Raw genomic sequence first — 24271 nt, 5'->3', positions numbered from 1 at the left:
ATCAAAATAAGATAAGAAGAGCTGGGATATACTCAGTGTTAGAGGGCTTGCCCAGCATGTGCAAGTCCTGGGTATATCCTCAGTATAGAAAAGAAAAAAAAGCAAAAAAACAAAAAAACAGTTTGGCAGGGGAAGCAGACCTGTATCTGGAAAGTTCAAGTTTAATGTTACCTTTATTCTTTTCCTGTCATTTGTTCTAGTGATTATGTTTATTTGGTCCAGGCTTCTTCCCCACCACACACAACTTGGCAACTATTTATTTTATTCATTTAATTGTTATCCTTATTTTTTCTGGTACTGAGGATTGAATCCAGGGATACTTTACCACTGAGCTATATCCCAAGTCCTTTTAATTTTTTTTTATTTTGAGACAGGGTCTTGCTAAGTTGCTGCAGGTCTTGCAAAGTTGATGAGGCTGGCTTCAAACTTGTGATTTTCCTGCCATGGCTTCCTGAGTTGCTGGAATTACAGATGTGCACCACTATGCCCAGCTAATTTTTAATATACATATTTAAATATATTGTTTTATCAAACACTGGAATTAACCAACATTTATATTCTATCTACCATAAAGGGAAGGTGGGGAGGGGGGTAGAGAGAGAGAGAGAGAGAGAGAGAGAGAGAGAGAGAGAGAGAGAGAGAGAGAGAAAGAGAGTTAGTTAGTTAATGGGATTGTGCATGTTCAGCAAGCACTCTACCACTGAGCTACATTCCTAGACCTTTTTATTCTGAGTCAGGGTCTTGCTAAGTTGCCCAGACTGACCTCAAACTTGCAATCCTCCTGCCTTGACCTCCAGCCTCTGGGATTATAGGTGTACACTACCACATCCACTTAAGAGTCAGAATATTTTTATTTCCTTCTTCATCTTTCTTTCACGGTCTCCCATGCTAAAATTAATTGTGAATTATAGAACCAGATTACATTATGATTGCTTTTTTTTCCATGTAAGTACTTAGATTTAACTAAATTTTCTTCTTTGCTTTTATTATGCTTGTTTCATACATCAATCCTCTTGGATTCTTCTTTTTTAAAAATTCTTTCAGAGACATTCTTTTTTTTTTTCTCTGTCCACATTTTTTATTGGTGCCTTATAGTTGTACATAATGATGGGGTTTGTTGTTACACATATGTACATGCAATATAATTTGGCCAATATCACTCCCCAGCACTTTTCCTCTCTCCTCACCTCCCTCTCCCCCTTCTTTTTCTCTACTGATCTTTCTTTGATTTTCATGAGATCCTCACCTGCATCCCCTAACTTTCTTTCCTTTTTCCTCTCCAGCTTCCTCATATGAGAGAAAATATATGACCCTTGACCTCCTGAGTTTGTCTTATTTTGCTTAACATAATAGTCTCTAGTTTCATCCATTTTCCAGAAAATCACATAATTTCATTTTCCTTTGTGGCTGAATAAAACTCCATTGTGTGTAGATATTCCACATTTTCAGAGACTGTCTTTGTATGAACAAGTCACTCCTTATTTATCTGAAAAGGTCTTTGTTTTACCCTTAGACCTGAATAATAGTTTGGCAAGGCGTAAAAAAGTATAACGTGCATGCAGAGAGTGCATAGATCATAAGTGTACTTGAATCCTCGCTTCTTGTGACTATCACCCTGGTATAGCATTAAAATATTTTCAACTCCAAAACACCCCTTCCAATTGTTACCCTCACCATTCTACTTGAAGATAATTACTACCTGGATTTCTAGCCCTTTAGATGAGTTTTCCCTGCTTTTGAAATTTATGTAAATGAAATAATTCCATATATACTTTGGAGGGTTTTTTTTCTCTGTGGAAGCTTTTAATGTTGGTAGTGTCATATAGATCTTCATATCCTTATGGATTTCTAGTCTACTTGTTTCATTAGTTACTGAGATAAGTGTTGAAAATCTTAAGCAATTAATGTAGATTTCTTCCTCTATTTCCATCAGTTTTTGCTTTGTATATCTTGAAACTCTGTTAATTAGGTGTTATTAATTATTTGTCATGTCTTCCTGCTGTCTTGACATTTTTATAATTAGTAAGTGTTCCTCTTCCTCTTTAGTAATTCTCTTTGATTTGAAGTGTTTTGTATGATAATAATATTATTTTATTTTTTATTTTTTGGTACTAGAGATTGAGCCTAGGGGCACTTTACCACAGAGTCATATTTCCAGCCCTTTTTATTTTTTAATTTGAGGCAGGTCTCCCTAAGTTTCTGAGGCTGGTCTTGAACTTGTGATCCTCCTGCCTCAGCCTCCTAAGTCATTGGAATTACAGGTGTGCACTACAATGCCTGGCTCTTTTATATGATATTAGTATGCACAAACTTTCTTATGCTTTTTCTTTTCATGATATATCTTTTTATCCTATTTATCATATATGTTTATATTTAATGTGCATCTCATGAAGTAGTATATAATTGATTCTTGCTTTTCTATTCAGTCAAAAAATCTCTGCTTTTTATTTGGAATGTTTAGTGCACTTACATTTAATGTAATTTGTTTTTTCTTTACCTGTTCTTTGTTCTTCTGTTGTGTCTTTGCTGCCTCCTTTTGTGCCAACTGTCTTCAACATTTTACTTAATTGCTCTATTGGTTTTCTAGCTATGTATCGTTGCAATAATTTTTCTTTAGTGATTGCGCTAAGGATGGCAGTATGCTTCTTTAACATATCATGGTATACTAAGAGTTAACATTAAATTATTTCAAGTAAAATAAAATATAAGAATTTTGTGACAAAACATTTCTCTTTGATCTCACCTACTTCCTTATTTCCTACCTGGTAGTAAGTCCATTGATACAATATTATCATTTCTGCTTTAAATAAATAGAAATTTTTAAAATTTGTGTGCATGTGTTTACCCCCAAGAATTTCTGATACTCCTCATTCTTTTTTATATAGCTAGCTGCCCTCTGGTGTCTTTCTCTCTCAGCCTAAGAACCATAGCATTTGAATACATCATTCTGGTGCCTTCTGGATTCCATGGTTTCTAATGAAAAGTCATTCTGTATGCTCACTACTGTCCCCCTCTTTGTAATGTGTAATTTTTCTCTATTTTCAAGATTATCTCTTTGTTTTTATCTTTTGTCAGTTTGATTGTGAAGTGTCTTTCTCTTTGCACTTATCCTGCTTGGAGTTTATTAAGCTTTTTGAATTTGTAAACTGATGTTTTCCACTAAATTGAGGTTTCGGCCATTACTCTTCAAAATTTTTTTTCACCCTTTCTAACTCTTATCTTCCTGAGATTCAAATTACACATGTTGAAAAAAATGATGTTTTTCCACCGATTTATAGATTGCTCATTTTTCTTTCTTCAGTCTTTTCCTGTTTTTTTTTTTCATTTTGTAATTTCTATTATATCTGCCTTCAAGTACATCAATTCTTTTACCACCTCCAGTGAGTCCATATAGTAAATTTGCTTTTGCACTTTTCACCTATAGAAAAATATAATTGCCACAAAATATATAATTATAATACACACATAGTTTCTAGTTCTCTGATGAAATTACATGTATGTTTATTAATATTATAGTTTCCCTTAATATTTTGAATATATTAAAAAGTTGTAAGTAACTGCTTTGAAAGCTGTCAATCTAATACTTGGGTCTACCTGGAGACAGTTTCTTTTCTTTCTTCCTTCCTTTCTTTTTGCTCTTAATTTTTCTTTTCATGCTGGAAATTGAATTTGGGACCTCACAAGTGCTAAGCATGTGCTCTACCACTGCACTGCACCCTCAACCCCAGGGTCAGTTTCTTTTGACTCCCTTTCCCTGAATTACATTGTCCTGTTTCTTCACAGGTATGGGAGTTTTTGTTGAAAACTTGCCATTACATACACAAACAAGTTTTAGCAACTCTATTCTCCAAGGATTACTGACCTGGATTCAAACTGCAAATTTTGTCTTCCCCATGGTGTGCATAAACTGATATTTCTGTTGCTCCCCAGGGCAGTGTTTTAGCCTGACCCCATGTCGCCCTGTGAGCTGGCACTGTTATGCAGCAACCCATGGGTTTGTGCAGAGATGAAGCTATCCTTCCCATGATTTATTTGCGTCTAATGATTTATGAGTTACTGAAAAAACATATGCATACATATCTACCTCTAAATCTCTATATGTCTTCATTTAACAGAATTTTAAGCGGCAAGGAGGGAGCATGTGAACCTAGTGCACCTTCATGATCCAATTGGGTTGGTTCTTTCTGGACCTTAATCTTTCCCATTCTAAACTTAGAATAGTTTCCTAACTTGAATGATTCATTGTCAGATTAGGCTTAAGTGATTGAGTTTGCTGAGGTAGAGGATTGCCCATCAAGGGTAGGGAGTTGGGAAAGTTCTCTAGAGGCAGTCCTTTCATGATAAAAGAATTTTCATGAGCATCCATATGTCTCATTAAGAGCTTGCTTTCCCCAAAGGAGGACTTCATCTACTGAAGGCAGTATCTGATATAAAACAAGTCTTGTTTATAAAAATCCATTAATACTCTAATATTGGCTTGATTGGACCTCTGTAAATCGGGACTGTTGGTAGGAGCTTCATTGTACTTCCTGTCTTGTTCCAGCACATATCCCTTCTAAGTTACTAGTCCTGCATCATAATTTTAATTCTGTTAAAATTTAGTCCCAAAGCTAAATGTGTAGAAGGGATCCATTAATTTTTTCAATTATTTCCAAAGTAATAGATGTTAAAATAAGAGAGAGGTGCTCTTTCCCTTTTTGAAATGTGTTTGTGAAGAAATGTAGAAAATGCCTGAGAAGTACTTACATGTAAAGGGTAACTTTAGTTTCCACAGAGACTAACTTGAAACTTCTAAACTAGATAGTTTATTATATCCCAATATACTCCTTTTTGTTATCAAAGATTATGGAGAATTCATAATCTTTTGATATATTAATTAAAAAGTTACTTTTTTTCTTTTGAGCCTGACAGACAATTCTTCTGGGGTACTCTTCTTTGTCCATAATCTCATATTTTCTGTTAACTAACCAAAGAAGGGTCTTGGGTTATCTGCATATGTGAATTCTATCACCATTGTCATTTTCTTCCCTGAAATTTTAATAAGCTGGGTACAATGGCTCACGCCTATAATCCCAGCAACTCAGGAGGCTGAGGCAGGAAGTTCGCAAGTTCAGAGCCAGCCTAAACAACTTAGCAAGGTCCTAAGCGACTTAGTGAGATCCTGTTGCAGAACTAAAAATAAAACAGACTGGGGATGTAGTTCAGTGGTAAAGCATCCCTGAGTTCAATCCCCAGTACCAAAAACAAAACATATGTTATAGATATGCAATGGATGTATTTATCTAGAGAAATGCTACTTACCAAGTGTATACAACTCATGTCATTACATACATTCAGTGTGTATGGCCTTTTGTGTCAACTGTACCCCAATACACTGATATTTAAAAAAATTTAATGTTGCCATCCTACGGTCTACCAAGACAGATTTCAAATCAACTTTTCTTTTTTAGCAACTTGGTCCCAACTCTTCCTAAAGAAGAGGACTATGAAAAATGGTTTGAGGGCATCACATGTCAGTTCATACAAGGAATCTCTAAGATCACCAAATCTTCAGGGAATCAGTACCTAAAACACATCCTGCCCTTCATCACACCTCCTGTTGTCAAACACGCCTCTGAGAAACACTGTGAGTCTTTTCCGACTGCTTCTCTTATCTCTTGCTGGCTTCTTTGTAGTGGCACTGCTGAGCTGTTCGCCACCTGTGCCAAGAAAGACATCAGGGTGTGGCACACGTTGTCCAACAGGGAGCTGCTGCGGATCACTGTGCCCAACATGACCTGCCATGGCCTCGATTTCATGAGAGATGGCAAGAGCATCATTTCAGGTAACCTTTCCGTTAAGATCTGGCACCGCCTGTTTCTCCTTCTGAAGATAGCCTGCCTTTTCCCCTGAGTGCATATTTCTTGCTTTACCCTAAAGGTGGCTCTTTTGAGATGGCCCGCATTCTCCCTTGAATATGTGTCTACTTTCCTAAATAAAATTCTGTCTCTGCCTTGGAGGGAAGAAAAAGATGCAGCCCCTCTCTGGTTGTGGTTTCTATCCGTGTCACTCTGTCCCCATTAGTCATTACGTGAAGATAACCTGGGAGAACCTCCCGCTGTCCACCCCTCCTTTTTTCTAATCAGCCTCCCCTCGAAGTCCCCTTCCAGCTGGGAGATTTTCTGAGCTAGAAAGAACCAAATAAGCAATTTCTGTTCTCCCAAATTGTTGTGTACCGCATAGATCTTTCTCTCAGTAGGGAAATTTAGTAATCCAATTTTGAAATGGATTTGAGGCTTTAGTGAGTTACAGGACTCTTGTGTTAGAACCCTTTTTGTTGTACAAGAGATAAAAACCCAACTCAAGCTAAGTTATGCTTCAAAAAGAATTTTTTAAACTCAATTTCTGCCAAGGTATTTTTAACATATATTATAGACGCCATGATATCCCACCTCTAAATACTTCAGTATAATCTAAAAATATTTTCCTATGAAAGGATAATTTATTAAGATTGTTTTGTGTTTAATCTATATGCAAATTTCCCCAATGGTCAATAAGTAAATCTTACTGGTTGACATGGATGAAGTCAAGCGCATCTTTAGGTGTAGCCACGAACTTGGTGACAGCAGGAGCCCATCTTATCCCGCCCCCCCTCCCTTTTTTTTTTTTGGTTCTGTTCCCAACCCACCTGCATTTCTTCTCCAGAGGGGTCACCAGGAACTCTCAGTTACACCAAGAGCTGACAAATCCTCAGGTTGGAAACCTTGGAGGCAGGGCTGGGGTGTTCCTCAGTGGTCCCCAGCACGAAAACAAACAAAAACTTTGGAGTTTTTTCTGCCTCTGCTTTTCCTCTTACGTCCACATCTGTGCCCTGGTGGCTCTCATGTGAAAGTATATCAAAGTTCCATCACTTCTCCCCTCCACTCTCGTCTGGGCCACCATCATCTCTCCCCTAGGTTACTCCAACAGCTTCCTACCAAGGCTCTCTGCTTCAACTCTTGCCCTGTCTATTCTCAATACAGAAGCCAGAAATCTATTTTAAAATGCTAAGTCAGGGCTGGGGACATGGCTCAGGGTTAGAGTAACTGTCAATCCCCAGCACAGCAAAATGAAATAAAATGAAATGTTAATTCAGATCATTGATATTTATAGGTCTCAAAAGTCTTTTACCCTATGAAAGACAAAGTCCCAGTTGGGGTGGGAGCTCAGGGAAAGTGATATGGAGGATATTGAAGTGGTGGGTGGGGCAGATCTAGTCATTGCAAAGGCCTTATACAAACTTTTCTCCTCCCCCACCTCTACCTTCCTGCCTCTGGTTTCTTTTTGCTCTTTCTTTCATTTATTTGTTTATTTTTGTACCGGGGATTGAACACAGGGTTGCTTTAGCACTGAGCCACACCCCCAGCCCTTTTTATTTTTTTAATTTTGATATAGGATCTTGCTAAATTGCTGAAGCTGGCCTTGAACTTGCGATCCTCCTGCCTCAGCCTCCTGAGTTGCTGGGATTACAGGCTCCGGACTGTAATCACAGGCACCAGGTGCCTCTGATTTATTCTTACTGCCTCCCTCTCCAGCCATACGTGATTCTTTGGTCTTCCTCAAACACATCCTGCACAGGACTTTCCTCTGGTCATTCGATCTTCATGAAATGTTGCTCCTCCAAACACCCCCAAGGTTTATTCATCCTCATTCTCTTACTTCCTCAAGTCTTCACTGTAATGGGATCTACCTTGAGCATCCTATTTCAAATTGCTAAGGTCAAGGTGACACTAAAGTTGATGAGAAGCTGCCAGCCATGAAAAGACCCACGGGGAGGCATTCCAGGCAGAGGGAACAAGTGTAAAGGCCCCCAGGGAGGAAATTCCTTGGTGTATATGAGGAATAACAAGGAAGTCAGGGTGTCTGGAGCTTAGTGATGACAATTGGGCTGGGTCTCAGGGAGACTGAAGTGGTAGGTAGGTGCAGTTCCTGGTTACTGTGCAGGATAAACGAGTTGGATTTTCATTCTAGGTACAGTGAGAAGCACTTTGGGATGTTCTTGATCAGGAAGGTGACGTGGTTTTAAAAAGTTCATCCCAATTCCTGTATAGATGACTGCTTGGAAGCAAAAGTGGAAGGCCAGGGAGGAAACTGGTCAAATAATCCCGGAGAGAGGTGACAGTGGCTCTGATAGGGTGGTGCCCGAGGAGGGGTTGAAAGACAGTTGAGTTCTGGGTGTTTTTAACAGTAGAGGTGACGGGACTTGCGGATGGATTGGCTGTTTGATTGGGTTGGGTGGCTGGATAGAGAGGAATCGAGAATAACCCTGAGGTTCTTGGCTTAAGCAACTGTATGGACGGTGGAGACTTTTACTGAGATGGGAAAGATGGTGCAAATGGGGTAGGAACATTTGGAAAGGTGGGGCTGGGTGGCAAACCAGTAGTTTTTGGGCCTGTTAAATGATACATCCCAGGCATCCTATGAACTAGTTACTCGTGTGTAATGGGCTGCGGCTCATGGGGAGATGGGAGCTGTCCTTCCTCTCCTCTCCACTTTCCCTCTCCTGGTATGGAACGCACCTGTAGGCAGGTTCAACAGAGATAGACCCCTCCTTTCCCTCAACCAGGTGTGACCAGTTTGAGGGCCTCAGAAAAGAGGGTTCCGGGAAGTGAGTGGTGGCTGGCTCTTCCTTGAATCCAGACCTCTTCTCCGCTCTCCAGCTCTCGTTCATGATGTAGCAGAGCAGAAGGGGCGCGCGCACTGATCCTGCTGCCTTTTCTCTCTCTTTCATGCCAGCGTGGGACGACGGGAAAATCCGAGCCTTCGCCCCTGAGACAGGCCGGCTGATGTATGTCATCAACAGCGCTCACAGGATCGGAGTGACTGCCATCGCTACCACCAGTGACTGTAAAAGGGTCATCAGTGGCGGTGGGGAAGGGGAGGTATTGTTCTTGAAAACAGATTTTTTTTTTAAACACATCAATTTGAGTAACTAACTCACAGAAGGCCATCTATTTGATTTTTTAATATGTACCTATAGTAGGAGTCAAGCAAGGCCAAATTAAAATTATGATGAAACTCTAAAATACGTCATAAATTGAAGTTCTAATAGTATAAATAGACATAAATGTACTTGTTCACAGAAAGGACATTTAAGGTACAAATATGAAAGTGCTCTATATGGAATCAAGTTATGAATCCTATTGGTGTATTGCCAGAGATTTCACAGACTTGTTCTTTCCTCTGAGGACCATAGTTGTATACCTTTTCTCTTTCTTTTCTTTCTTCCTTTCTTTTTCTCCCCCTCCTTTTTGTTTCCTTTTTAGTACTGGGGATTGAACCCAGGGGTGTTCTACCCTGAACCACACCTCCAGTCTTTTTTACTTGTATGTTGACAAAGGGTCTGCTGAGTTGCAGACATTGGCCTCAATGTCAATGAGGATCAATGGGATCTTCCTGCCTCAGCCTCCCTTGTAGCTGGGATTACAGATGTGCACCATGATGCCCAGTTACATTTTATCTTTTATCTTTTAAAGCAGATGATATTTTTAGAATCAATTCCTTAATACCCCACACATTTTGGCCATTATTTTAAAATTATTACCCTCATTCTGAAGCGTTTAAAACACATTTCACTGGCATGTTTCCCTCAGGGTCTCCTCTCCTCTATTCCCCAGACATTTTTTTTTTTTTTTTTTTTAAATCCCAAAGCCTTCCCTTTGCCTATACTGGACATTCTCCTCAGCTTTCTCATAGGAAGACTTTATCAGAGAGAAGAAAGATCTAATGTCTCGAGGGAGCCATTAGCAGAATTTAGGTGATGCAGATGAATGCCTGGGCTCATATTTCCCTTCTACCACTTCCAGCTGTGTGACCCAGGGCGTGTGCTTTAACCTCTCTGTGCCCCAGTTTTCTGAAGTGTAAAGATAATGATACTCCTATATTGCCCCCCCGCCCCACCAGTACTGGATATCACACTTGCTAGGCAAGTTCTCTACCACTAAGCTCCATCCCTAGCCCTTTTTATTTTGAGACAGAGTCTCACTAAATTGCTGAGGCTGAACTCCAAATTGTGATCTTTCTGCCTCAGTCTCCTGAGTAGCAGAAATTATAGGTGTGAGTCACCACACCTGGCCTCATTTTCTTTACTTTGACAATGTAGGAAGCCTGTAGGAATGCTTTCCTTACTTCAGTTAAGATCATTTCCCCTTATCATTTACAATCAAGTTCAGTGTTATTATTTAACCTAACACTAGTTTTGAATCTAGTGTTCACCTGGACCACTGTTATTTCCCTGTCTTGTGCTATGTGTATATAATGGGTGTGCTCCCCTCCTCCTCCTCCCCATCCCCGCTCCTCCTCTCCCTCCTTTTCTTCTTCTTCCTCCTCCTCCTCCTTCCTAGTACTGACAGTGAAACCCAAAGCTCACACAGGATAGCACTCTACCACTGAGCTACATCATTCCTAGCTCTCCGTTCTCTTTTTCATAAATCTATTATATTCATGCTAAGGTGTGAGCACCTGACTACATTACTGTTATCTGGTGTAGTTGTAACAGCCTTTATCTATTAAGAGACTTACTATAATAACAAAAGACCTTTCATTTATCCTTTTTAAAATTACAATTAGGGTGTCATATTTATTGTTTTGAAATATGTGTAGGTTGTTGTATTACCTGTGAATTTCATTTCAGAACAGACAGGACAAAATATTTGCAATAGAAAATGGGTACTGGGTTTTGTAGGGTGGAGAACCATTGGTTTTAAATGATTAAAATTGAACAGCTGATGCGAATGTTTAACTATGGCTGTGGGGTACCCAAGAAATTTCCTGATGGCACCAGAAATTTGAGAGCAATGTTCAGCAGAAATGAGTAGACATAATATTTCGCTTGGTTTAGCAGAGGCCCTTGCACTATTGATTTTCCTAGTGAGTGTCTGATAAATTTCTCAGCCTGAAAGTAGAAACAGGTACAGGATCATTGGTGGCATTTTCCAAGCTCCACGGAAGGTAATTACATCTTGAATGTGAATATTTTTACCCTTCAATCATACCATTCCTACCCACCTCACCCAACTGAGAAGAGGATAGGAAATTCAAAAACCAAGTCACACTCATGCGCGCACACACACACACACACACACACACACACACACACACAGAGCACAGCACAGGTGAAACAATCTTCTGGGATCTTTTCTGATCCCTTTCAAAGTTCCAAATATGTAGTCCATTGTGGTGGTACACACCTGTAATCCTAGCAACTCAGGAGACTGAGGCAGGAGGACTGCAGTTGGAGGGCAGCGTCAGCAACTTAGCGAGACCCGGCCTCAAAATTGAAAATAAGAAGGGTTGGGGTTGTGGCTCACTGGTAAAGCATCCCATGAATTCCATCCCCCATACCAAAAATAAAAAATAAAAAATTCCCAATTTGTATTGAGAGCATGCTCTTGGGACCTTTCAGGTGAGGGTGTGGCAGATAGGATGCCAGACCCAGAAACTGGAGGAGGCCCTAAAGGAGCACAAGTCCTCTGTGTCCTGCATCCGGGTGAAGAAGAACAACGAGGAGTGTGTCACTGCCAGCACCGATGGGACTTGCATCATTTGGGACCTTGTGTAGGTACCTGGGATGGGGAGGATGACAAGACACATGCCAAACCCAGTCGTGCCAGCATTTTATTGAACATGAGCAGAGATCCCAAAGGAGGGTAGGTTTAACAGCAAAGGGATGTTCCTCAGAAGCCCTTGGCCTCCATGGGTGTCCATGGTTTACAGATGCTAGTGGGAAGAAGTGAATATCAAAAGTTTCTGTATAGATACGGAAGTAGCAAAGCATGATTTAACTTGCACTAATTCAACTTTAAATGTTCCAAACAAAAGGAACAAGGGAAATAAGTAATGCAAGCAGTTCAGTCACGTGAAGCCCTGGATGAACTTGCCATGGGAGGGAGGGACAGGAGAGGCATGAATTTGTCCTTCCCCTTGACTGGCCACATTCCCAGAGAACTCTTACACTATGAGCATATCCCATCCCCACGGAATGTGATAACTCCAAACTAACTAGACCAAGGCATGTGAACTTAATCACAGGAGTAAGTCAAAGAATTTTCAAAGGTGATTTTTAACTTTCTTTTCTTTTTGGTACTGGGGATTGAACCAGGGGTGCTTTACCACTGAACTACATCCCCAGTTCTTTCTATATTTTATTTTGAGTCAGGGTCTTGATAAGTTGCTTAGGGCCTTGCTAAATTGTTGAGGCTGCCCTTGAACTTGCTTTCCTCCTGCATCTGTTTCTGGAGTAGCTGGGATTATAGGCACTGACTATCACGCACGGTTTGATTTTTGAATTTTTGACCATTAGCATTTTCTTTGCAGTTTTTTTTTTTTTTTTTGACACACTGGAGTTTGAACCCCAGGGGTGCTCTACCACTGAGCCATATCCCCAAGCCCTTTTTACTTTTACTTTGAGGGAGGGTCTCACTAAGTTGCCTAGGTTCACCTGGAACTTGCTGTCCTCCTGCCTCAACCTCTCAAGTTGCTGGGGTTGCAGGTGTGCACCATGGTGCTCCACTTGCAGTATATGTTTTATTTTGGAATCACACCCTATATTCCCAAGCCTTCCCACCATCTGTCCCCCATATACCCTCTACCACTCCTGGCATTCTTTGCCACTGTAAAACTGTACAAGAGAGTCTAGAATAAATGCAAAAATGGGAAAAAGGAGATTTGGCAAAAGAATATGAAATGTTTTGATTGGAGAGAAGGGATTGAGGACTGAAGGCAAAGGCAGAGTTTACACATTAAAGAGCAAAAAGCAAAGCAAGCCTCTGTCTTCTAGCCCAGCGTGTCTCTTTGGTCCCTGATCATATGGAGATGTTATCAAAATGTAGATCTTGATTTAATAGGTTTAGAGTGGCACCTGAGAGTCTGCATTTTTTTTTTTTTGAGAGTCTGCATTTTTTTTTTTGAGAGTCTGCATTTTTAATAAGCTTCTAAGTGATAATACTGGTCCAACAACCACACTTATAGAAAGAATGAATCTACCTTTGACCTTCAACATTGGGAAAATTTGTAACCAGAAGGGAATGTCTAAGCTACAGATGGTCTGTGGCCGCTTCACATCCTTAAAGTCTTCCAATTGTGCAGCAGGAATGTTTTGCTAATTTGTGCCCAAATCCTTTAAAACATTTAGCTCAGATACCACATCTGAAAACTTCCATAAAGAGAAGAAACTGTGCAGAAGGTACATTTTTTAAACCAGGAGAGCCTGGCCTGTAAGATGGACATGTGCAAGGAAAAACAATTGTAACATCTTGCTACAGGTTGAACATCCTAACATAAAAACCCCAAATCTGAAGTGATCTGAATCTGAATCTTTTTAAGCATCATGTCAGTATTCAAAAAGTTTGAAATTTTAAAGCATTTCAGATTTTCAGATTAGAAATGCTCTCCTGGTAAAGTCTACACAATATTTCCAAATCCTCAAAACTCCAAAATGCAAAATACTTCTGGTCCCAAGTATTTTTGATAAGGGATATTCAACCTGTATATTATCCAAGACAGAGGTTCCCAAACTGTTGTGCACAGAACAATTAATTGACAAGCTGGTTTCAAATACTGATCCTTGGACCCCATCCTACCTTCTGAGTCCAACTGCCTAGAGGTGAGGCCCAATAATGGCTATTAAAAAGATTCTTCCCCATACTGTGCCACTCAGCTTATGGGGAGCTTTACTTAGTTCCAAATGTTGGCCTTGAGTGTCAACTACACTGTGCAGGAGACAGCAGGCTGGCTCTGAATTTAGCCTTTGCTCCTTTTTCCCTGGAACTTAAGGATTCTCATTGGGTTTTGTGGTGTCTTTAGGAAAGGGGCCCTCCTATCTGCCCATCATCATCTGACAGCCACTGATAGATGTGATGAGAGGATACAGAAGTAGGTAGGCAGAGAAACCAGAAGTCTATTTTGAAGAAATGCAAATGCTACCCTGATGAACAGTGTGAGAAGTCTGAGATAGATTAACCACCCCAAGTCCAAGCTTGTACCAAATGCAGTTTGAATACTAAATACATTTTCTAGGGAAGAGAAAGTCGAGCTTCACAGCTTTGGAACATTTTCTAGGGAAGAGAAAGTCGAGCTTCACAGCTTTGGAATCTACTTTTCAGGCGTCTTAGGAGAAATCAGATGATCCTGGCCAATACCCTATTCCAGTGTGTGTGTTATCATCCTGAAGAATTCCAAATAATCACCAGTGGGACAGATAGAAAGGTAAGATAGGTTCTGTGCAAATCTTATGCCATTTTATATAAGGGACTTGAGCATCCTCAGATTTTGGTATCCACGGGGGATCCTGGAACCAATGTCCCTGGCTAATACCCGGGGCTACTATAACTGTATATTCAGAGAAAAGTCTCCCTGCTTTCAATACTTTTCTCTCCTGGCCCCTAATTTAGTTTCCCTTTCTAGGAGAGGACCAACATTATATTTGTCTTTTAATTCCACCCTATGGAATGTTTTGTTGCTTTGGGGCAGAAGGGAAAGTTGAGAATGAGTGGGTAGGTCCAGGAAGAGGGAGGGTCCAATCACAGTGGGGAGGTGACTGGATAAGGCCCCCATCTCCAGAACTCTGGGGAGTGCTCATTCCCCACTCCTCACTCGCCAGTTGGAAGGGAGAAACTTCCTCTCCCACCAGCAGCTTTGCTGTCTTCCTCTCAGTGAAGAAGCAGAACCGTCAGTGGTTCTTCTTTCTTTTACATTTTGCTACAGACTTAATCTGCTTAGTCTTATCAAAAGCTCTTTCTGTCACAATCTCAGTTTATCAGCATATCAACATCGCTTTAAATAGCATGCAAATTTGAAAAGGAATACTAAAAATATTAAAATGGTTTCTCCACCCCCTGCTGTAGCCTATTTATAATTTCAGCCCATACCATCCCATGGTGTATTTTCGCTACCTTCTATATAAAGTAGAACCATCTTTTGTTAGCATGTGTGTGGATGATTCCACTGAGCTGAATCCTGCCTAATGCTTTTTCCTGAATTCCAGATTGCTTACTGGGAAGTATTTGATGGGTCAGTAATCAGAGAGTTGGAAGGTTCCTTGTCTGGGTCAGTAAATGGCATGGATATCACACAGGAAGGAGTGCACTTTGTCACAGGTTGGTCCTGGATTAGAAAAGCAAGCCAAGCTTGTCTTATTTAGATGGGAACAGGGGACTCGTTTGTGGGAGGTAATTGGAGCAGCTGGCAAAAGGGTCTCAAGGGCAGTTTGATTAGATTCAGATCTGAAGACAACAACCAATGTGGGTGGAAGAGAAAGATCCGGAAGACACACTCAATGAGAGGAGCCTTAAGGAGCCTTCTGTTGCTGGGTTTGTTTTGTGTGGTGGGACTGGATGACTGGAATGGACCTTTAGGTGTCTTGGGTCATCCAGTTGCCTTTCTTCACTATGTTTTGCTGAAGTCCTAAATGCCAGTCTTTTCATCCCCTTTTATTGTTGAATGCTATGATGTGCCCCCACCTCCAATAAATGAATTCACCATTATTTCAGGGGAGCATTAACTACACAATATGATTGAAACAATATCAGTATAATTTCCTGCCAGTCTGATTGATTCTTCAGGACATTAATAAAAAATGCTCTCAATGAATTAGAATTCCACAAACACATTGACTAAAAGCAGGATATCAACACGGTGTGCTCCAATCACACATACAGATATATATATATACCCATACACCAATAGAGAAAAGACTGGAAGGAATTGAACCAAGATGTTGAAGGGTAATTTCATCTCTGCATTTCCCCCCTGAATTTACTATAACATGCATAGTTTTTTTTTTTTTTTTTTTTTTTTTTTTTTTTTTTTTTTTTAAGATTTTTTTTTTTTTTTTTTAAGTGATAGGCAGTTATGTTGTCCAGGTTGGTCTGGATCTCCTGGGCTGAAGGGACTTTCCCTCCTCTGTCTCCAGGGACTACAAATGTGTGGTCACCATACCCAGCCATGTTTGATTTTTTTTTTTTTTTATAATCAAAGCATTATATAAAGATAGGTTTTTCTTTAAATTGGCACATGGGAATGCATTGGCAATGATCTGGTTGCCAGACTCAGTGGCCCATGCCTGTAATCCCAGTGACTTGGGAAGTTGAGTCATGAAGCTGGAAAGATACATGACAGACAAGCAGCTTGGGGATACCTGGTCAAAAAAGGTTCTTTTGAGGCCAGGGTAGTTTCTCACTAGTCTATTGCAGTGATGCTGTATAACTGTGTTTTTCAGGTGGAAGTGACCATCTGGTTAAAGTTTGGGATTATAACGAGGGGGAAGTGACTCACGTTGGTGTGGGACACAGTGGCAATATCACGCGCCTCCGCATCAGTCCTGGAAATCAGTACATCATTAGCGTAAGTGCAGATGGAGCCATTTTGCGCTGGAAGTACCCATTTGCCTCCTGAAGCCCCCGGACCTCCCTGGCCACGGTGCAGCACAGTCCTGCTGAAGGCTGAGTTTGGGCAGCTCCACCGTTCATGGCCGTCTTTGTTCTTTAGTCTTTAAATATTTTATCTCTAAGTTTCTCCTTTCCTTTATAGAATGCATTTTACATTCTTAAATTGTACATAAAATTGAAATATGTTCAAGAATAATTTGTCCAGACTGTAATTTTTTTTAAAGTCTTTTTTTTTTTTTAAATTACAAATACATTCCCAGTTGTTGGCTTCCTGTCATAATCTCTTTTCTGTGACTCTGCCAAACCCACAGACTTTCCTTATGATCTGTCCATAGAGAGCATTGCTATTATTCTCTAAAAATAAGAACTTTCATGGGTCAAGCTGCATGGGGCAAGACTTTAGGTTTAAACCCAGACCTTGGGCAGGCTTTTAAAACACTGTCAACCTGACTTTTCTCTTTTTTCAAGTAAGAATAAATTCTTGCTCAAAAGGCCATTGTGAGTGAAATAATGTCAAAGCATTAACAGAATTTCTTACAGAGTTAGTACAAATGGGTTCTTAAACTGCCTGTTGGGATTTTGGGGCGATTCTCAAAGATGAAATTTCAGAGGTGCTTTATGGAACTTGGCCATGGTATCCTTCTCCAGTGCTCATCACCAGAAGGGTGATGAAATGGAACTTGGGTATTAATCATCCAGCTGGGTATCTTTTTCCAGGGAAGGTAAATGATGGCATTTTTCCAGAAACACTTCAAGTCCCCAGGTCACAGTAGTCTTATGTTCTAAGCATATTCTGTATCCTTTAATGCTGCTTTAGTTATACCAGGGTAATTTTACCCTATTTGAAAGATCAAGGATGTTTAATAAATGATGATCACTTATTTATTAAATAACATTTCAGGGTGCTATTGTAACACTGCATCCTGCGTGCTGCTGACCTCTTTCTTAGCTAGAAACTGATGAGAATTTATTTTGCAAGACTTGCCTAATTAGTTATAAACCTGAAAGTTATGGGATAAAGTGAGCAGAGGCCTCTAGGATTACTCAGGGAATCAAGGGCGGGTAGGGCTAAACTCACTCTGATTGGGCAATGATTCAGCTACGATTTTGCGTTGAGTGAACCGGCAAACGCGTAGGGGGCGCGCTTGAGAGCCGGAAAACTTCCTGAGGTTGGAAAGGACTGAGCTTGGCAAGCCATCGAGCCGGGTCGAGTTCCGGTTCTCCTTACGGGTCGGGTGGCCTCCCTACGTTGGGTGAACCTTTTAAAGCCCACTTCACCAGTTAAAACAAGGATGATCAAGTCTCGCAAGTTTTTGGAACATGACTCTAGTCTGTAGCCTGAAAAAGAAATCCACGACCAGTCTGGGTGTTTCTTCACAGGGCAACAACGCGGCTCTCAGTTCAGATCCTGGGATGGCGGGTGTGAGCAAAGACTCTGCCTGTTCCAAGGGGCAGACGGGCTTCAAGGAAATGGCAACACCTGTCCGCACACACCTGAGCCTGCGGGGGAACCAGCGGTGCACAAAATCGCTCCCCACCCCTTAGCTCCCAAAGCTCGTCTCTCACCACACCTGAGACTGCCCTTGGGAGACTTTCTCCTCTCCCTTTTCTTCGTTTCTATTTGAACTTAAAACCTAGAAAACTAGTAATAGCCAGAGCTTTGCAGTTTCCTAGGCACTTTCGAAATTTTCATTCCTGTATTATTTCCACAGCTTGAAGGATGGGCGGGGAACGGGAGCAGAGGTAAAACCCAGATCCCTTGGTTTACGAGAGGTAAGGAAGGATGGGGAACTAGACTACGACAGTCTCCCAGTGCTTTTATTCATTTCTATGCGGTGGGGAGGGACAAGGCGGGGGCACGGAAGGCCGGGCACTGCCCTAAGGCCGGCCCTGCGGCCGGATTCCCGCGCGGGGCGGGGCGGCCCCGCCCTTGGCTCCGCCTCCGCCCGGTCCTCGCACACCTGGCTCGCAGGTAGCGGTGGTAGGCGCCTTTCCGGGGTTGTAAGGTGTTGAGAGCTGCTCGTCTGCCTCGGGCCCGGGGGCTGCGCTCCGGGAGCCACACCGGAGGGAGCCATGGACCCGGGCCCGGGGGACGCAGCAGGAGAGGGGCCGCCCGCGCCCCGGCCCCGCCGCCGCCGCTCCCTGCGTCGCCTCTTCAGCCGCTTCCTGCTGGCGCTGGGCAGTCGCTCCCGCCCCGGGGACTCGCCGCTTCGGTCCCGGCCCCAGCCCCAGCAGGGACATTGCGATGGCGACGGCGAGGGGGGTTTTATCGGCCCTCCAGGCCCGGCTCCTGCGGCCCCTGGGAGCCCTGGGGTTGAGTGCACTGCCGGACCCCAGCCCCAGATCCCCGCGGGCGACGGGGCGCGGCCGCCGGGCGCTCAGGGCTTGAAGAACCACGGCAACACCTGTTTCATGAACGCCGTGGTGCAGTGCCTCAGCAACACCGACCTGCTGGCTGAGTTCCTGGCGCTGGGGCGCTACCGGGCGGCGCCCGGCCGCGCGGAGGTCACCGAGCAGCTGGCGGCGCTGGTGCGCGCGCTCTGGACTCGCGAATATACGCCCCAACTTTCCGCCGAGTTCAAGGTAGGCAGCGCTCTGCCGCCAGCCACCCTCGCCGCTCCGCGGCAACCTCTTTCTGGCCCTGGTGATTTCGCTTCTTGAAAAGTGTGTGCACAACCAGAAAAGGGTTTTCTTGGGGTCTTCCGTAGTTCAATCTTCTGTAGTTCATTTACCAATTTAGCCTCGGTTACCGCCTTTGTTTTGTGATGATGAGTTACAGTAGTGCTTGCGTATGTTTTCTTTATGAATTAATTTCTCCCAAGTATTTTGAGCGGGGGTGGAGAGAGTTGGCAGGTTTAAGTGTATTTAGCATTTTTGCATTCAACAAACATTTGTTGAAGTATCAAATGCGGTGGGCCAGGGTTCTAACGCCTGCTTCCAATTTAGAAGGATGCAGGTGGGGAATCAAGACTTTGAAGGTCGAGGCCTCGGGGCAAGTGGCGATGCTTACGTTGAGATCTGATTGTTGAGAAGGATGTTGCGGGGTCAAAATCTAGGAGTAATCCAGGAAGAGGAATCAGCAAGTACCCATAGGCCCTCCCGAAGGAGCCCAGTAGGGAGGCGTGGAAAAAAAACGTGTAGCTGGAGCTCAGGGAAGCAGACGAGGTTCGCTAGATCATGTACGACCTTGCAAGCGGTGGTAAAGACTTTGGGTTGTATTCTAAGCTCAGTGGACACTGAGAACCAACCATAGGCCGGGTAATATGCTGAGTGAGGGGCCAGGGGAGGCAGTGAGTATGCTAGTTTGGAGATGGCATCCTTTTGTTTCGTGCGCATTAACCCCCCTATAATGTGTTAGCTTGGGGTTGCGTTTATTGTCTGCAGGATCACGGTCTACTTGCTCTGGATGCTGCAGGGTCATGAGACATTGTAAATCAAATCGTATCACTTTGCCCGGGGTTAAAGTGGGGTATGTGTTTGGGGTCCCAGTTAGATGAAAGAGTTCCTAATAATTGATGCACATGGCTTGCTTCCTGCTGAAAAACCACAGCTCTGGGCAGAGAGCTGAAGCTCCCCACAGACCAGTGATTGTTGTTCCTGGGGGGAGGGGGGAACCTGTCAGTGTTCATTCCACAAGCATCACAGCTCTTGAGTTTCAGCCTGAGAAAGCAGTCTTTTGCTTTGTGATCTGCAAGGATGCCAACCCCCACCTTCCTCTCTCCCGCCTCCATTAATGAAGAAGCACTGTTTTGCAGCAGTCACGTGGGTGTCATTAATGTCTTTTTTGGGTAACATTAGCTTTTTAAATATGAGAGGCAGTACTGATAGTGGTTAAGACCAATATCTCTGGGCCTTCGTGACCTTGAGCAAGTTTCTAAATTTTACAGTGCCTCAACTTTCTCATATGTAATGTGGGATCGTGAGGTTGTTATATTGTTATATGCAGAACCCTGACAACAGTGTCTGGCACCTAAGAAGTGTCCTGTTCTCGAATTACACCTCCTTACCTGGAAAGACCTGAAGGAAGGAAGGAGGTAATCTTTGAATAACTGTTCCCTTGCCAGATGCATTCCCACCCAGTTACTATAGCATGGAAGAGATGGAGTAGTTTGGGGAAAAAAAACCTCCCAAATTAGTATTCACTCTCAATGACTCACCAGCATTTCCTCTCTCTCCAGGGCCTGGGAACTCCCCAGTGAACCTTGGGGAATTGAAGGATAATTGAGTTGTTGTTAATCTGCTAATGAGGGAGATATAATCTGGGGTTTCCCAGGTCTTTCAGGTAACCAGGCTTGGAGGGTAAAGTGGAGGATTCCAGAATCTGGGCTCGCAAACATTAGGGATTGAAATCTAGGAGGGCTCATTTTATTACTGATGATGAAACATTCATTCATTCAACATGTATTTATTCAATGTCTAGGTAGTGTATCAGGAACATAGAATGTGTGATAAGCACAAAATCAGCTTCTCCAGGAGCTTATGGTCTAGGGGAGAAATAGATGTTAATGAACTGATCCCACAGACACATGATTAGAACTGCTGACATGCTAAGAAGGCAAAATACAACGTGCTGTGACGGTAATGGCAGGAGGATGTGATTTGATTGGGGAAGGTGGCCTGGGCTAATTGGGGAAGGCTTACCTGAAGAGGTAACCAAATATTGAGTTGGGTTTTGAAGGATAAGGTATTAACAAGGATATGGGTGATGGGAAAGTGCCTTCCAAACTCTGGGAACTGAAAATGCCAACTGAGGAGGTGGGAGGGGCTGAAAGCCCCTTTACCAAATGAATTAATGAAAGCTCATGTGGCTCAGGTGGAGAGGCTGGAGAACTGACAGAAGCCGAGGCACATAAGGTTTTGTTAAGAAGACCTGTCTTTATGATGGATTGTTAGCTTTAGACCCAGGAAGGGGCCAGCACACTAGGGTATGTATATACTCAGCTCTGTATATGGGATGGGTTTGTGCTTTTGTCCCTACCTGTCCCAGAGTCTCTCCAGCCTCTCACAGATAGGAGGAGCACTCTTTGTTTTAACAGCAAATGAATAAAAACACTTTAAAAAATTCTGTTTAGAGCCTCATCTGTAATTCTTTGTATTTCTAATGATGCGGTTAAATGTGTATTGCAAAAAATCGGAAAATGTAAAGATCTATAACTCTGCCCCCTAGAGATAATCATAGTAAGCATGTTGATGTGTTTCAAAGCATATATAGGCAAAGTATAGACAGACTGGAAACTCCATTTCTGTAGTCTGCTTTTTTCACATGAATATTATTGTAAGACTTTGTCCTGGTCATTAAAATAGTCTACAAAACTCGATTTCTCATAATCGTATATATCATTTAATGTACTATATAGGTTTCCAGTTATCACACTGAATTGAAATTTCTTTTATTTAAATCATCATCCTCATCTCTGTTACAATTTCCATAAATTTAATTCCTATAAAGGGCATTACATAGTCAAAGTAAAGGTATAATTATTTTATTATCTTTCTGTTGTTTTAAAGTCAACTTTATTGAGGTATAAAATACATACAGTGAAGAACAACCTGTTTAAGTGTAGAATTTAATGAGTTTTAACAAATGTATCTGTGTAATCATCACCCCAATTTTAAACATATAACTTTTTGTTTTAACTTTTAAATCTATTTTATTGGGTTCAATTATTTTTACCATCTACATTGATAAATTTCCTTTCAAATAATTATGACAAGGATAAGATATACCAGTGATGCATATTTTCCTGGACATTGAGTATTTTTTCTCATTAATTTTTCCTCAGCTTTATGATGGTTATAAATGACAAAACTGTACATATTTACAATATATAATGTGATGTCTTGATGTATGTATATATGGTAAAATGATTAATTCAAGCTAATTAACATATCCACCAATCTTACATACTTACCTTTTTTTGTGGTAAAAACGTTTAAGATATATTCTGTTTGAATTTTTCAAGTATGTAATTTATTAATGTTATAGTTGCTGTGATCCATCACCTATTAATTTATTGAACAAAAAGAAATAACATCTTGTTTTTATTTTTGTTTCTTTGATTGGGGGGGGATTTTTCCATGTTTCTTGACTAGTTATAAGTCTGCTCTCGCAGTCTCTTCATGTTGCTTATTTCCATCTGGCTTTGGTCTTAATGTTCTTTTCATTTGTTGCTGTAAGTGCCTCACCCTTGTCGTATTTGCTGCAAATATTTTCTCTAAATTGTCCCCTTTTCCCCCCTACCCCTGTACTGGAGGCTTTAGGTTTATTTATGTCATGCCTTTTGATGTTCTATTTTATGTACTTCTAGTTTTTCTAAGACTATATTAAGGTTTTTGGCCATCTGGAGTTTATCTTAGCTTATGTGCTTAAAATCAATTTTAGATTCTCAGTGATGTACAAGAGACATTGCTGTTTAAAAAAACCAGGATCCCTTCTTCATCAGTCTGGTGTTTTGGCCACCTAATATGGCCACCTAATATCAGTTTTCCATCAGATAACTTTGAAACACAGAGGAATGTCTTTGCTTGTATCTCTCATTCGCTTAGACTAAGCCCTCAAAATGGAATGACTGTGTTTATATAGAGCGACATTTTTAAGGTCCTATATTGTCCACCTTCTTGAAGTTGCCATATTCTTTCTGGAGAGATTTTATGGCAATATAGCCAGTCTAAGATAAAGAGAATTCATCTTAAAGGATTATCTTGATATTGGAAGGGAATGGATTTCACATAGAAGGAAGAGTAAAAATAGAGATATAGACTACAGAAGATGGAAAGCATGTTTGGTGTACCTGAATACAGGAATAGGCAGGAGACTGGTAGAAGACGTATACTGGGGCCAGATCACAAAAGAAGTTTGGACTATTAGGTGGTGAATAGAAGAGCACAGAAGGATTTCGAGTACCTAGCTGGGCTGCAGAAGATTGGTCTGGTCTACCATGAGTGCAGTGGTTTGATAAGGTTTGGGGGGCAGGCGAAGGCGGAGATTCTCAGAGCCTGGCTCCTTAGGTAGGTTTTCTCTTCTGGGTGAGCAGCAGTTAGACCTCAGTGTTGGCAATGAGATTCAGCTGTATGGGGGAAGGGCAGAGACATTTTGGGGGCCATGCTGCTTGACAGATGACTTGATGGTTGCTGATATGAGGGAGAATCTGAGAGATGACACCTACATTAAGAGGAAGGGCTGGTTTTAGAGATTTGAGTTGGATGGGACACCCAGGAGAGAATGTTGATACTAAGATGTAGGTTTGATGGTCCCTTGAGGGTAGGGTTGCCAGATAGAACACAGAATACCCAGCTGATTTTAATTGTAGATAAACAATAAATTTTTAGTATCGCATGGAACATAGGAACACATTGCTCTTTTTCTTTTATGGGCAATTTTTTAAAGTTATCAATGGACCTTTACTTTTTATTTACTTATTTATATACGGTGCTGAGAATGAACCCAGTGCCTCACACATGCTAGGCAAGCGCTCTACCACTGAGCCATAACCCCAGCCCATATGAACACATTTCTACTGAAACAATTCATTGCTTATTTAACTGAGCCTTTTTAAGTTTTGGTTGTGCTGGGGCCTGGTGCAGACAGGCAAGAGCTGTATTACTAAGCTATATCCCTAGTCCCTATGTCTTTTTTGATTTGCTAAATCGGACAGCCCTACTTTGGGACTTAAGCCCTTGAGAATCTAAGTATAAGAAAGCTTAGGGAAGAATCCAAACTAATGTGATCAGAATAAAAGACTCAGAACCAGCATTTCAGTTAATTAGATCTTGAATTTTGCTTCATCTCAACCTAAAGTTTTCTTTAAGTCTCAAGGGAAGATTAAAAGAAAGAGTAAAGGAAATGCTCAGGTCGTGTGGCAGTGGTG

At 41.7% G+C, this 24271-nt stretch overlaps 2 protein-coding genes across 6 annotated transcripts in view; both read left to right on the top strand.

Moving 5' to 3' along the window:
* The window catches only part of CFAP52 (cilia and flagella associated protein 52), a 47213-nt gene extending 30035 nt beyond the window's left edge, over nucleotides 1-17178 (top strand). The window contains exons 9-14 of one of the 2 annotated variants that reach the window (XM_079134364.1): nucleotides 5676-5824; nucleotides 8755-8900; nucleotides 11423-11574; nucleotides 14121-14223; nucleotides 15002-15113; nucleotides 16235-17178. In XM_079134364.1, the coding sequence (XP_078990490.1) occupies nucleotides 5676-5824; nucleotides 8755-8900; nucleotides 11423-11574; nucleotides 14121-14223; nucleotides 15002-15113; nucleotides 16235-16410 (838 nt within the window). In that variant the 3' untranslated portion in view covers nucleotides 16411-17178. The remainder of the gene's footprint in view (nucleotides 1-5675; nucleotides 5825-8754; nucleotides 8901-11422; nucleotides 11575-14120; nucleotides 14224-15001; nucleotides 15114-16234) is intronic. The other variant, XM_079134365.1, reaches the window with a different exon arrangement.
* A 1165-nt stretch (nucleotides 17179-18343) lies between these two features.
* The window catches only part of USP43 (ubiquitin specific peptidase 43), a 66867-nt gene continuing 60939 nt past the window's right edge, over nucleotides 18344-24271 (top strand). For 3 of the 4 annotated variants that reach the window (XM_079134358.1, XM_079134361.1, XM_079134360.1), the window contains exon 1: nucleotides 18345-18986. In XM_079134358.1, the coding sequence (XP_078990484.1) occupies nucleotides 18477-18986 (510 nt within the window). In that variant the 5' untranslated portion in view covers nucleotides 18345-18476. Of the gene's footprint in view, nucleotides 18987-24271 lie in introns of all 4 variants that reach the window. The other variant, XM_079134359.1, reaches the window with a different exon arrangement.

Source organism: Sciurus vulgaris, assembly GCF_902686455.1.
Source record: "Sciurus vulgaris genome assembly, chromosome: 3".
Lineage (NCBI taxonomy): Eukaryota > Metazoa > Chordata > Mammalia > Rodentia > Sciuridae > Sciurus > Sciurus vulgaris.
Note: the sequence above shows the minus strand (reverse complement) of the source record. Positions and strands in the feature narration are given on the sequence as shown.